Source organism: Zosterops lateralis (genome assembly GCF_965231275.1).
Source record: "Zosterops lateralis genome assembly, chromosome: 1".
Taxonomy (NCBI): domain Eukaryota; kingdom Metazoa; phylum Chordata; class Aves; order Passeriformes; family Zosteropidae; genus Zosterops; species Zosterops lateralis.
Window position 1 is genome coordinate 45945887 of NC_139762.1, and position 12768 is coordinate 45958654.

A 12768-nucleotide genomic window follows, 5' to 3' on the forward strand; every position below is an offset into this window, starting at 1 on the left:
ACAATTTCAATACTTCTCCTCCCCCGTGAAAGAAATGAATATTAAAGTAGTATTAAAACCTGACTTAACCAAGTATTCGTTACTTTGTGAATTTCTTAATCAACCCACTGTCAAAAGTGTTCTTCTCCTGGGCATTTTAGTAGAAAGCCTATTTTCAGTAAAGCAGTTAATTTGGTGCTTAAATTTAAGAACCCACTTGAATCCCATTGCATTCAACTGTTGAGCAATTAAGTATTTAACAATTGCTTAACCATAGCAGAAGAACAAATTGTCCCAGTTTCTTTTCGGGTGCTCTATGCAGAGGATTTGTTCTGCTTCTCTCCTCTAAAAACCACATTTGTGATGAAATTGTGGTGCCTGTTGAGTTAATAGTAAATTGTTGATTGTTCTAGTATCTGTAAATACAGTCTCACCTATGCAGTAATAATCAGTTTTGTATTATGATACAGAAAACAAGAGAAATCTCAGCCAAGAGTCTGGTGTGGTGACATCAATGGGCTTTTCAGGCATGTAGCCAAAAAGTAGTTCACAATTCATTTTGGTTACAGTTTATATTTGTTGAAATGGTCACTCAAGAGCCAAATTATGGTATTGTCACTTTTCTCCCCCTTTATCAATAGTCTTACAATGAAACTTAATTTTTTTTTCCTTTTCACATGGATGAATTATAGCTTATGCCCAAAGAATTGTCAAGTAAGTGACTTTGTTTTGAAAAATCAGGAAGGGAGCACTTGACATTATAGAATAAAACTGGGATAAAACTGAGTCAGCTTTCTGAATATAGAGTTCTCAGGGGCTTTCTACCCTGTTTGTCCTCTAAGATGTAATCAACTATTATCCTGTCCTTTCTTCAGTTAACTGAGGTTGGTTGACTGATTCTCATGTGGTGGTGTTAAATAGAATTAGGGAATATGATTTGGGGGAGAAAAAAAGTTTTGGCTCTCTATTACATTTGTGTAATGTGGTGCAGCTGAATTCAGTTCCTGTTGGAGATCTATATCCTACAGAGCTGTTGGTTTTGCTTGGAGAAACGGTATTTTAAGGCAAGTTCTTTTTCTCAGGAATACCCTATACTTAGATTAGTTAGTATAGTTGGGAAAAGTAAACAAGCAGAAGTTTCTTATGATTGATAGCTTGTTTGGGTGGGGTTTTTTTTCTCCAAAACCTGAAAAGTTCATTCAGTAGGCTGGACTACTGTGTAAATCCATGGCATTATATATTTTTCAAGTGCTGCAGAAGGCAGAGTCATCACACATCCATATATCCCATGAGGGGAATTTTCAATTATTATTGGAAATCAAATCTAAATTTAGAAGAAATGCAACTCTCAGAGTTACGATAGTTAAAGAGCACTTTCTGACCATATTTATGACTTCTTTTGGTTTTTATGTTGGAGTTGTAAAACACACTCTGAAAATGTGGAAGGATACAAGAGTAGCAATGCTTGTATCAGGCAGAAATCTCATTTGGTATTTAGTCTGTGATACAACAACAGCAGGGTAAGGATGAGGTTAGGACAAAGCAAGTATTTTTCATACTGCCTCTAAGCAGACTCTGAACCTCTAGAGTTTTCAATTTAATGACTATCTCAGCTAGAAGGGTTTTTCTGTTATTAGAAAATTTTAGTGGATTTTTCCTCCATGTTCATAGCCATCTCTGTTTTATCACAGATAATTTCAAGCATCCAGAACAACCTTAGGCAAGAAGCTCCATAGGTCTGGGATCTGTTGAGTCCCACTTCTTTCTTTTGTTTGTTTGGAACCTTGATTTCTCTAGCTTCACTTCATGCCATCTAGTAATTATGTTGGAAGAGATTCCCCGGTCTCTTTTAGCATGTATTCTCTCTCTCTTCTGTCCTCCAGATGGCAGAGCTCTGGCTTACTTAATCATTCCTTGAATGGACACTATTTCAGAGCCTGGTACAACCTTTGTTGCTCTTCTCTGATTCTTTTTCCATCTTTCCTTTTCCATGTGAGGGATCAGAATTGCGCACAGAACCAAAGACATTTGCAAAACTCAGGATTTATACATGCCTGTGTGCTTATGTTCCATCAGTCTTTCCTAATCATTCTTTTAGAAAAAAGCTTTGGTCCAAGTACTCTCCCATTTTAGTCATCATGACTCAAAGTGGTGGCTTCTGAGCAGTAGGGAAGTGTTGCTTTCAACGTGGGAGAGTTCATGTGGCAGCAGCACTTGCATTTGTTTGTTAGTTTTGTTGAAACTTTAAATCTGTGGCAAATAAAAGCAGCCATTCACAGTGTGATCACAGTCATTCTTGTTTCCTTTTCATAGGCCCACCTTCCGTTTTCCAAAGCACGGATGGAAACTGGGTGGCTTTGCAGAACGTCGCTCTGCCTCGTCCCCGGATGCTCGCCAAACCAAAGAGTCAGGTGTTCAAAGCTTTGGAGAACGAATCCAGCATTGTGTCTGCCTATGACGAGATGGGCTCGGACAGCGAGGATGACTATGACTGGAACGTGGCCTTGAACAAGCTGCGGCGGAGACCTCGACAGTTGCCAGACGACTTCTATTACTCCGGTTCCCAGTATGGCACTGAGTGGGTTTATGGCAACGATCAGTACCAAGCAGTGACCTCCCCCTCCTCTGGGTTATACACCAACACTGAGACACTGTTCTCCGATTCGGAAACATCTTCAGTAAACTCTTCCCAGGAAGCTAAAGGACCTAGAAAACCCCTCTGGTTGCAAAGCAGAACTCAAAGTGATATGCCCAGAATGGAAAAGAAGCACTTCCATGGAGAACTAGATGTAAATTTCAATCCACAGGCAACTAGCTTGGAGTATTCAGACAGCAGCGAGACTGAAGAAGTCCATTATGATTTAGAAAAGAGGTCAAGAAGGTGGAAGAAGAACAAAGCTGTCTCTGAAGACTTAAGTGAAGAGAAGAATCAGGCAAAAGTCAACAAGATGAATTTAAGTCAGGTAATTGTGTTTGAGCTTACCAAATGCATTCTTAAGAAGAGCTGGGCAAAACTAATTAAGCTATGCTGGCAATATCATGTGAATCATGAGTGGGAGGTGGAGTGTTCTTGCAAGCTTTATCTTCTTCATGTCTCCTAAATAAGAAGAAAAGTAGGGTGTTAGACAGGCTTTACCTTTTTTCTCAGATAGGCCACTTTTATCCAATCAAAGACATGGTTAATGTTGTAAAATACAGTGCTCTTAGGAAAAAGTCCCTCAGGATTTGTCAACAGCCAAGAAATGTTAATTAATCACTTGTTTTGTTCTGCTGGGGTTTTGTTTTGCTTTTTTTTTTTTTAACTTCTGTTTTCTTGGTACAAGAAACAACTCATATGCCTGGCAATCTGCTCTGCAGTGTCTACAAATATTCTGGTTAGGGATAAAGCTAATGAGCAGCAGAAATTCAAAAAGGGCTTTTTGTGAAATCCAGTCCAAGTGATGTCTGCTTTTAATTGATCACCTTAAGATGAGTTCTGATGTGTTAGGGTGAGTATTTGCAAACTACTTCCATTTAAACAATTTGTCAATTCAATAAGAAAACAAACAAAACCCAAACAAACAAGCAAAACCCTGGACTGTAATGTCTCAAACTTGGAAAAACTGTTCATACAACTTGAAGACAGGAAACATTTCTTTTAAATGATAATTGTTGGATAACCAGAAAGCCAGGAAGTCTCCCCTAATTGGAGTTTGTCCAGACCTGGGACTGATATTAAGGGATCCATTTATCCTCTAGAATTTTGTTAGCAGTGCAAGCATACAAGCTCAGGAGAATACTGACCCCTTGTCCAGTACCATTTCCCACATCCTACCCCTCTTAAATCCTGAAGCTGCATCTTTGCTGCAGCAGAGTAATAATAAACCTGAAGCAAGGAGCTGAGGGCTCTCTTCTCTCTGTGCCTCTGATTACAAGCAGCCTGATTCAGTCTTAAAGCTGTATGACCAAATTTAGGATGCCTGGAACAGTTTTTCTTTCCTTATGCTAATAGCTGGTATTTCCTATAGAAAAACATCAGTACAGCTAATGGTAAGTCAATATTAGGTTTCCAGGATTTCAGCAGGGCTTTAATGCTGGTTGTCATTAATTCTGGACTCATTCCATCTGCTTTTAGGACAGAGTGTGGGTGTTTGGGATGTTCTGTACTGATTCATTTATACTTGAGTCCTCATATATTTAAAATCAACAGTAGTTGAAGGGGAGTATGATGTATTATAATGTGATCTGACAGCACATCAGTGGCCATTATTGACTTCTTGGGACATCAGGCAGAATCACAAGGCCTTACAGGGACTGTACAAAGGCCATATCTTGTACACAGACTTCTGCATTTAGCTTTCTGGCTTTGTGCATGATCTCTGTGTGTCTGTACTCATATTGTGGCTTCCTAGTGGCTTCCTAGTCACAATAGACAATATGTAGAGCATGGAAGATCAGAGCTCACAGAGAAAGTCCTGGAGATGTTATAGAATCATAGAATCATTTAGATTGGAAACACTTTTAAGATCCTTAAGTCCAGCTGCTAACCCTGCAGTGCAGGGTCGACCACTAAATGTTGTCCCTAAGTGCCACAGCTACACAGTCAACTACTTCCCTGGGCAGCCTCTTCTAGTGCTGGATAATCCTTTCTGTGAAGAAATTTTTCATGATATCCGATCTAAACCTCCCCCATGCTCATCCAGGTGAGTAAGGAACCTGATATAATATATGAAAATTAATTAGCCAGACATCATTTACATTGCTCAGGAAAATGTGATTAAAGGGATGCCAGAGTTTCATATATTCCTCAGAATAATTTATTGATCTTGGTAAAATGATTGAGGCTGCAGCAGGGAGAGCCCTACATAGAAACAGTTCTACAAAATTATAGTGTAGGTGTGTGAAGAACTGCAGATAGCATAGACTTAAAAAAGATTGACTGCAGGGAGGGTCTTAAACCAGGCATAGCTTTTCATATGATGAAATTATGCAGAGTTTGCAGAGACCATACAAACCCTTCTAAACTCTTGTTGAACCTCAAGATATTAAACTTCAACTCTTGTTGAATCTCAGGATATTAGACACAGAATAACTGATTATATGTCAATTGCAGTAAAGAAAGACACTTTTTCTGTACTTTACTGCATTGCAATATAATCTTATTTTACTGTATTTTAATAAGATGATCATTTGTTAACCATTATGTTTTCATCAGCATTGTAGAACAGGATTTCAGTTTATCAGTGTAAAAGTTAGGGCTTCATTTTTAATTTTCAAATAGTGAAGGTTGCTTTCTTGTTTTCTACTCTCCAAGTTTCTCAGTGAGATGACAACAAGCCCTTTTTCTTCTTTGCTCTGAGTCCAGAGAGTTGTAAGCAGTTATGTTCTAGAAAAACTGCACTCAGTTCATAACTCACAAATTATTTCAATTTAAAATCAGGTATTTTTTTAAATCAGTATCCAGTTCCTAGAGTAGGACAGTGCTGTGGCATGTTTTTTTAAAAAATATATGTTGGACACAACAGTGGAATGCTAACTTCATGACTGAGAGAGAATCATTTTGTTTAAAGTCTTCAGTGACTTAGAAGAGGAAACCTGAGAACAGAAGAAACCTGAGAAGAGATACCAAAATGTGCTGTATTTGTGGATTTTTTTGCTTAATGATAATAAAAAAACAAGCTCCTTTATTGAGCTGCCTGTAGATATGCCATAAACACAGTCATAAAGCAAGATAGGAAAACTGTCCTGATAAAACCAAAGTCCTGCTGTAAATAATATCTGATTCCTTATGTACCATGAGACTTTTATTTCTGTGGGAACTGAACTGGAAAGTGCAACCCTGCTTTTAATGATTATTTTTCAAATGATAACTTTTTACAAAAAATGGACACTCGAGCCACCAATCATTATCTGTTTTTTATTAATAATAATTTTAATAGTTGATACTATTAGTAATAATAATATTGATGTATTGGCTCTCATCTTTTTGAGAGAAGGATATGATTGTTGCTTAATGTAGCTGAAGTTCTTATGTTTCTGATGCAAAGTGGAGGGGCTTAATTGCTTCAAGTAAGTGCTTTCATTATGAGTTTGCTTCTTTGATCAGGAGACCCCAGCTGTTAATTACAGCCCTCCTGCCCTGCAGCCAGGTAAGTGGTGAGCACTGTCAGACTGCCTGTTCCCACGGGATGGCGCTTGGGATTCTTTGAAAACAGCTCCCTGAAATCACTCTGGCTCTTATTAAGAAACTGCCTGCAAACATCACAATTTGTGTATTCTCCTAAAAATTTTAGTTTCCAATTTTTGGGTTCCTATATAAAGGGAACTTTCCCTCAGGAATTTGTAGTTCAACATGGATTTTGTTCTGGAGCATCTCTTTGTTTGTATTTCGTTTTGTCTGCCCTGATTACATTGAGTTCTCAGCAATTTGTGCAAGGGTTTGGACACTATTTATGATTAAAGGTGTAATTCTTGTTTTCATTGTTTCCTAAGGCTTATGCTTGCATAAAAACACTTGATTTTCTTCTAGTGGAACTGAGTTTGTGGCTGTGTCAGTCTGCCAGGCCCTCACAGAAACGCAGTTTTCAGATGAAATGGTAGCCCTTTATTCTTCTTTGCAGTTATTAGCATTATATATTGCTGATAAATGCAAATGGGAGTTTACACAATGGTTTGTGTAATGACACAAAAATGTCGTTAAGTTTACCAGAAAGAGTGAAAATATGAACAGTAAAGAATAACAAAATTTAATGCAACATCTATTAAACAATAGTAGTAGTAGCTTTCAATGTATTTATTTTATTGTTTTCATGCCTGCTAATGCATTTTTTAACTTGTCAATCCATAAGAGGTATAATCTCCTCACAAATAGTTTGCTACCACTATCTGAAAAGCCCAACACACAAGTCAAGCAGCCTGCTATTAACAGAAACCACAAAGTGCAGCAGTGTAAGGTACCATTATCTCTGCATGTGCACAGGAATTAACAGCTCTAGCCAACATAGATAATCCACCCATTCATTTAAAGGAGGTTGGAGAGCTAAAAAAAAAGGGTAATAGACATACCTGAGCCCAGCTGTAATACAGTCAGTACTCTCAAGATGAGTCCTCCCTCAAGAAACAATGTGTATTCAAAACACAGATTTAACTAATGTGGAATGAGACCCTGGGGTTGCCAAGGCATCTCATGGCTTTTATCTGTGCTGGTAGACCTAATAGAAAGATCTTTAAGTTGCTGCCACGTGTGATCCTATGAAGACTGGTATTTTTTTCTGGATCAAGAGAAGTTGTCATATTTCTGTTGTCAATACAGATTCCTTGAATTAACTAGTGGTGATTTCCATGGGTGTATATGTGCATTGCTACTCCAATAAAGCCACTGAGCAGTTAAAGCTAAGCAGATCTGTTTAAGAAGCTCCCAGAGGGCTGATGCATGTCCTGCTGCACAGTGAAGTCAGTTCAGCAGTGAGGAGGAAGTGTGGGAAAATCCACCACCCTGGACTGCCAGCCTCCTTCACTGTTTCACTAGATTTTTTATACATATCTGTAAGCTCATTTAAACAAGAATAACAAATTCTTGCCTTTACAAGCTTGAGCTGCTCAAATGTCTGCAGAGAATGAGATTTTCTTCTTTTCCTTGCAGACTTGGCCTCAAGGTAAACCATGCTCACTATTAATCAACACTGCTAGAGTAAGCCCACACCCCTAGTGCAGAGCTGTAATCCTAAACCAAGTGTTTTGGTAGATGAGAGCAGGTTTTTGGAGGTACTAATTAAATAAATGGAAGTTAATCAAGTAAAGAGGGGTTCCAGTAATTAGCTTAGACTAGATACATAGCTGTAAATAGCTGAGGTTTAATGAGGTGTATCTTCACTAAACTGTATTCTCATAAAATACAAGTGCACAGTTTAGCTGTGCTTTCTATCCTGTATATCACATAAATTATGATTGTTTCTTTCCTGGGTACAAATTGATGGAGTGATTGATTCAGCAACAGGTTTCAGGGGTTTTTAATAGTAGTTTAGTGATTTGTGAGTATTGGTCATTGGCAGATTGCTGGTTGAGGTGTAATACTGATATTCATAATGATTTCTGGAGTGATGTGCAAGAAATGTCTGAAGAAAATTTCTCTTGCAATTTGAGAAAACATCATTATGATAGATTTTTAATTTAAGAGGTGAAATACGCCAGTCTTTTGCATGTATAGAAGAGCATATCATTATAAAACTGAAGTGAAAATACACTGATTTGAAATCTTGTTTTTTGATCATTTAACAGCTTGTTAGCAGAAAAAGCTTTTTATTCTGCAAAAGCAGATTGTTTGGGGAAAGAGTTTCAGCATAAACCCATGGTTCCCCTTCTATTGTAGCCCTCAAAATTCTATTTTTCCTTCAAATCCTGATTTTCTAAAAGAGCCGTCTGCATCCTGAAAGTGAACTATAAAGCAATAATTCAGTTGTGTAATTGATTGAATTGCAAATAACTGCAGACAAAAATTGTCCAGAACACTGTGAAAGTGCTGAACACTCCAGTACAGTTTACTGTATGAAAGATGAGAACTGACATTATGAACACAATGTGTCAATCCATTAAAAGCAGTTTGGTGGGTAGGGTTTGTGAGGGAGTGGGCAGAGTTAACATTTCCTGTGAGAACCGGAGGCAATTGGTTCATCCATGAACAGTGCTGCTACAGCTGCTCCTGTTTATGTATTTCCAAATGAATGGAAGAGAGAACGGATTTTAGCCTCTCCAGCAGTGTCTGGTCTTGTCAGAGTATCAGAAACTAAGGCCGATGTGAATAATTTCCTCTCTGAGAATTGCTCCAAATCATCCTAGACCTGCTGAGATGTGCCTACCACTCTGGTCCCAGGCTGAATTCTTCGTAGCCTCCTTCTGGGTGGTTTTGCACAATTATGCTCCATTTCAAAATATCTGTCTTTTAAACTCACCTAATACCATCTTATTTCATGGATTTGGCTGAAGCACCAAACAAGGTCATGGCTCAAAACTTTGTCCATCAGTCAGCAGGGAGAGGACATTTCCAGAAGGCAGAAAATGCTGTAGGTGGAACAGGTTGCTTTGGGAGGTGCCAGTCTCTCTCCAGGGTCTGTAGTGGAAATCAGGGCAAATTGGGTCCTAATCAGACAGCACAGATCCAGAAAATGAATTAATACATGCCTGGGGATTAGGTTTTAGAAAAACTGTGAGATACTCTCAGATTTTTTTTCGGCAAGGGCTGACAAAACTATTCCCCTTTCCACCTTAATAAATGCTGGGCAGGCACCCTGATAAACAGATTGGCAAAAAGATTTTGCTTCTCTTCAGCTTCTAAGGGGAGTTGTGGCTGAGTCTGAAGTACCCACTGTATTTAACACCTTTAAGTGTTTCCCAGCTTTATGGATCCAAGACTCAGAACAGAAGGTGCTCCTGAAGACTGAACTTGTTCCAAGGAGGTTGGCACTTGGGAAAAAATCATCTCTGTAGAGGATCTATCTAAGCAAATAATCACTGGGAAAGCTGACAATCTTAAGAACATCGTGTAACAAAAGAGAAGTTTTTCAAAACTTGTTTCCAGCAGTCTTTAAGAAGAACATGGATAATGCTAAAGACCATGCAGTCAGGGAATGCAAGCACAGCTGTCAACTGAAAGCTGAACATAACTGCCAGGTTACAGTTGTGTGAAATACAAGTTATTTCATTCCCACACCACACTTCTATCTGCATCTGCCTGCAAGGGATGGCAGTGCTGGGAATGGGAAATAGAGGCATGTTTTATTAGTTGCTTACAGATACATAGTGATTTTGATACTTCCTTTCTAGATAAGATGAAAGTAAGCAGGAATGATGAATATAATTCAGCAAGCGTTGGTTTACTGGCATTCCTAAGCACACTTAATGTGCTTTCTTTCTAGCTTCCCTGCAGAGTGATCATACCTATAGTTTTCTAGAAAGCTGTTTGTTTTTCCTTTCTGTGCCTACACAGGAATTATATGTTTCTTTCTAATGTCTTTGTAGGATTTTGATGATTTATCAGAAACAGATGTAAGCAATGAGGATCAGCACCATGATGTCAAGCCTGAACTTATGGAGGATGAGCTTAAATCCAGGTTGTTTCAGCTTGCTGCTAAAATGAGTGACAAGGAAACATCATCTGGTGAAGAACAAGAGTCAGAACCTGGAATAGATCTGGAAAACCAGAAAGAGAGTTTGTCCTCAGAGGAAAATGGCAAAAGTATTCAGGAAGAGTTAAAGAAGGTAAGTGGTAGTTGTAAATAAGTGGGGATAGTATTGTAAGAGTTAGAATCAAAAAAGAGAAAATTCTGGCTGGAAAACTGAATACAGTGTCTTAAAAAAAACTGAGGTCCTTTATGCTGAGCCTGAACCCCTTGCACAGACAAAGGTTCAGTCAAGGTGTGTTTTCCTCTCTTGTGAGGAACAGACAGCCTAGAGCATCAGTTCCAAGCAGGGAACTTAGCTTGTGCAACAAAACTGTTAACTGGGTAATATTAATGGAATTAAAGTTGGTCCTTTCTTTGTAGTATCATCTAGTTCATGCTGATGGCATAGATTCTTCTTTTGTGTCTCTATCAAAATATTTAGTGTTTCTTTAAAGCTTTCCAACCCTGTTACCCTGCCAGTTAATAGGCTTCTGAGAGTAGTAACATTTTCTAATGAAACTAAAATTCAGTGTCAGTTCTGATAGTGCCTGAGATCCTTCATTTGTGCCATTTCACCCTTACCAAATCAGATTTCACTGTCAGTCACAGGATTTCCACCTCCTCTCTTCCCTTTCTGCCTCTGAATTTCTCTTCAGATCTTGTGGTGTGCTTGAATTTGGTGCTATAGGAGCCCAGTGCTACCCCTTGCCAGTCAAGCTCTCTTATTCCTTAGATCCACTTAGGCTTATTCTAGTCTACTGCATATCTTGACTTGCCTTTTGGGTACTGTGTGCACAGTAGCTCAGCTTTGACAAGGGATGTGGACAACTCTCTAACAGAAATCTATTTGTCATAATTTGAAAGTCATTTTATTCAAATTATATAAAGAACTAATACACTGGGAGGTGAAAACAGGACTGGGTCATCCAGGCAGATGATAGAGATGCTGTCCAAGTATGCAGGAATAGTGTCACAAAAGCCAGTGCTCATCTGGAGTTGAATCTGTCAAGAGACACAAAGGGGAAAAAAGTCTTCAACAGGTCCATCAGCAGCAAAAGGCAGATGAGGGAAAGTTGGGCTCACTACTGCAGTGATCTGGTGACACAGAACATGGAAAAAGGTGTTACACAACATTATTTTCACCTCAGTTTCCAGGTAAGATTTTCCCTCAAGAATCCCAGGCCCCTGAGACCTGTGGGAAAGCCTGGAGCAGTGAAGACTTATCCTTGGTAGAGGAGGATTAGGTTAGCAAATATTTCCAAAAATGGGATGTGCACATGTGCATGATGTCTGATGGAGATGCACTTCAAAGACCTGAGGGAACTGGCCCATGTTATTGTGAGGTTCATCTTGGAAAGATCATGGCAATCTGACACATTCAGAGCTATGAATATTGTTTGTTTGGGCTTTAAAAAGGCTTTTAGCAGTCAAATGCGAAGTCCTGCACTTGGGAAGTGATTATCTCATGCAACTCTATTAAGTATTGGTGAGGCCATTTCTGGAATGCTGTGTCCTCTTCTGGACTCCCCCATACAGGGGATCCATGGACACACTGAAATGAGTCCTGTGAAGGGACACAGAGATTATGAGAAAATGGGGTCATCTCTCATAGGAGAAGAGGCTGAGAGAACTGGCACTGTCCATCCAAGAAAAGAAGAGAAGACTTAGGAGAATCTCTTCAATGTGTTTAAATACCTGATGGGGGAGAGTGGGGAGTGTTAGATGTGGGGAATAAAGTGGAAATGGAACTCTTTCCACTGACAGGAATGGAAGCAGTGGGCACAAACTGAAATACAAAAAATCCCATCCAAATGCAAAGCTTTCTCACTGCGATGGTGTTTAAATACTGGAATAGGTTTCCCAGAAAGATTGTAGAGTCTGTGTCCTTGAATATAATCAAAATCTGACTGGACATGGCCCTGGGCATGTGCTTTGAGCAGAAGAGTTGGACCAGGTGATCCCCTTCCATTCCAAATGTAAGGAGCGTGTGACTCTCTGATTCTAAGTTATTTAGCCATGGACTACACTGGAGAGTAAATACCTTTTTTATCATGTGTGCAAATAACTCCATGACATACACACAGCCTTTCCAAAGAGATCACATAAAGGCTTTATTGTCAGAGCTTGCTGGCAGCATTTAATTTGTTTTTATTTGGCTTGCAAAGACAAAACAGCAGTATCACATCATTCAACAGCATATATGGGCTAGCTGGGGTTATAACATGATACAAATAAAATTCAGAATTAAAGGCTGTAAAGACTTTCTGAAATGTTCCTGTATAGAGAATTGAGCACAGAAAGGTGAATGTATGTTTTTGGTGTACTTATTCATCTGTATGCATCCACAAAGTAATATTGGTTGATTTTTCCTCTCCTAATTCTGCTATTTCTTTAAAATTTGTTTGTCAGTTGTTTAAAATAAAGTAGAGATTAATATCTGTTTCCTCAATAAAATTTTCTTAAGTTTTAAAAGAGAAGGGCTTACCATGTTCAGCAAAAAAGGAATGCTTGGAGTTCCTAAACCTTTATTTGATTTGGATAAAAAAGTTTTCACCATTAGTGGCCAAAGTATATTCTCTTTTTGTCTATAATAAAGAAACCAGGATACTCCAGTACTCTTCATGGTCTGGAATTCAGCAGAATTGGCATGGGA

General features: G+C 38.8%; 1 protein-coding gene across 1 annotated transcript in view; it reads left to right on the top strand.

The window, feature by feature from the left end:
• Positions 1-12768, top strand: part of MYRIP (myosin VIIA and Rab interacting protein) — a 206581-nt gene that overhangs the window by 172759 nt on the left and 21054 nt on the right. The window contains exons 11-12 of the mRNA XM_083874194.1: positions 2293-2942; positions 9973-10212. Of these exons, the coding sequence (XP_083730320.1) occupies positions 2293-2942; positions 9973-10212 (890 nt within the window). The remainder of the gene's footprint in view (positions 1-2292; positions 2943-9972; positions 10213-12768) is intronic.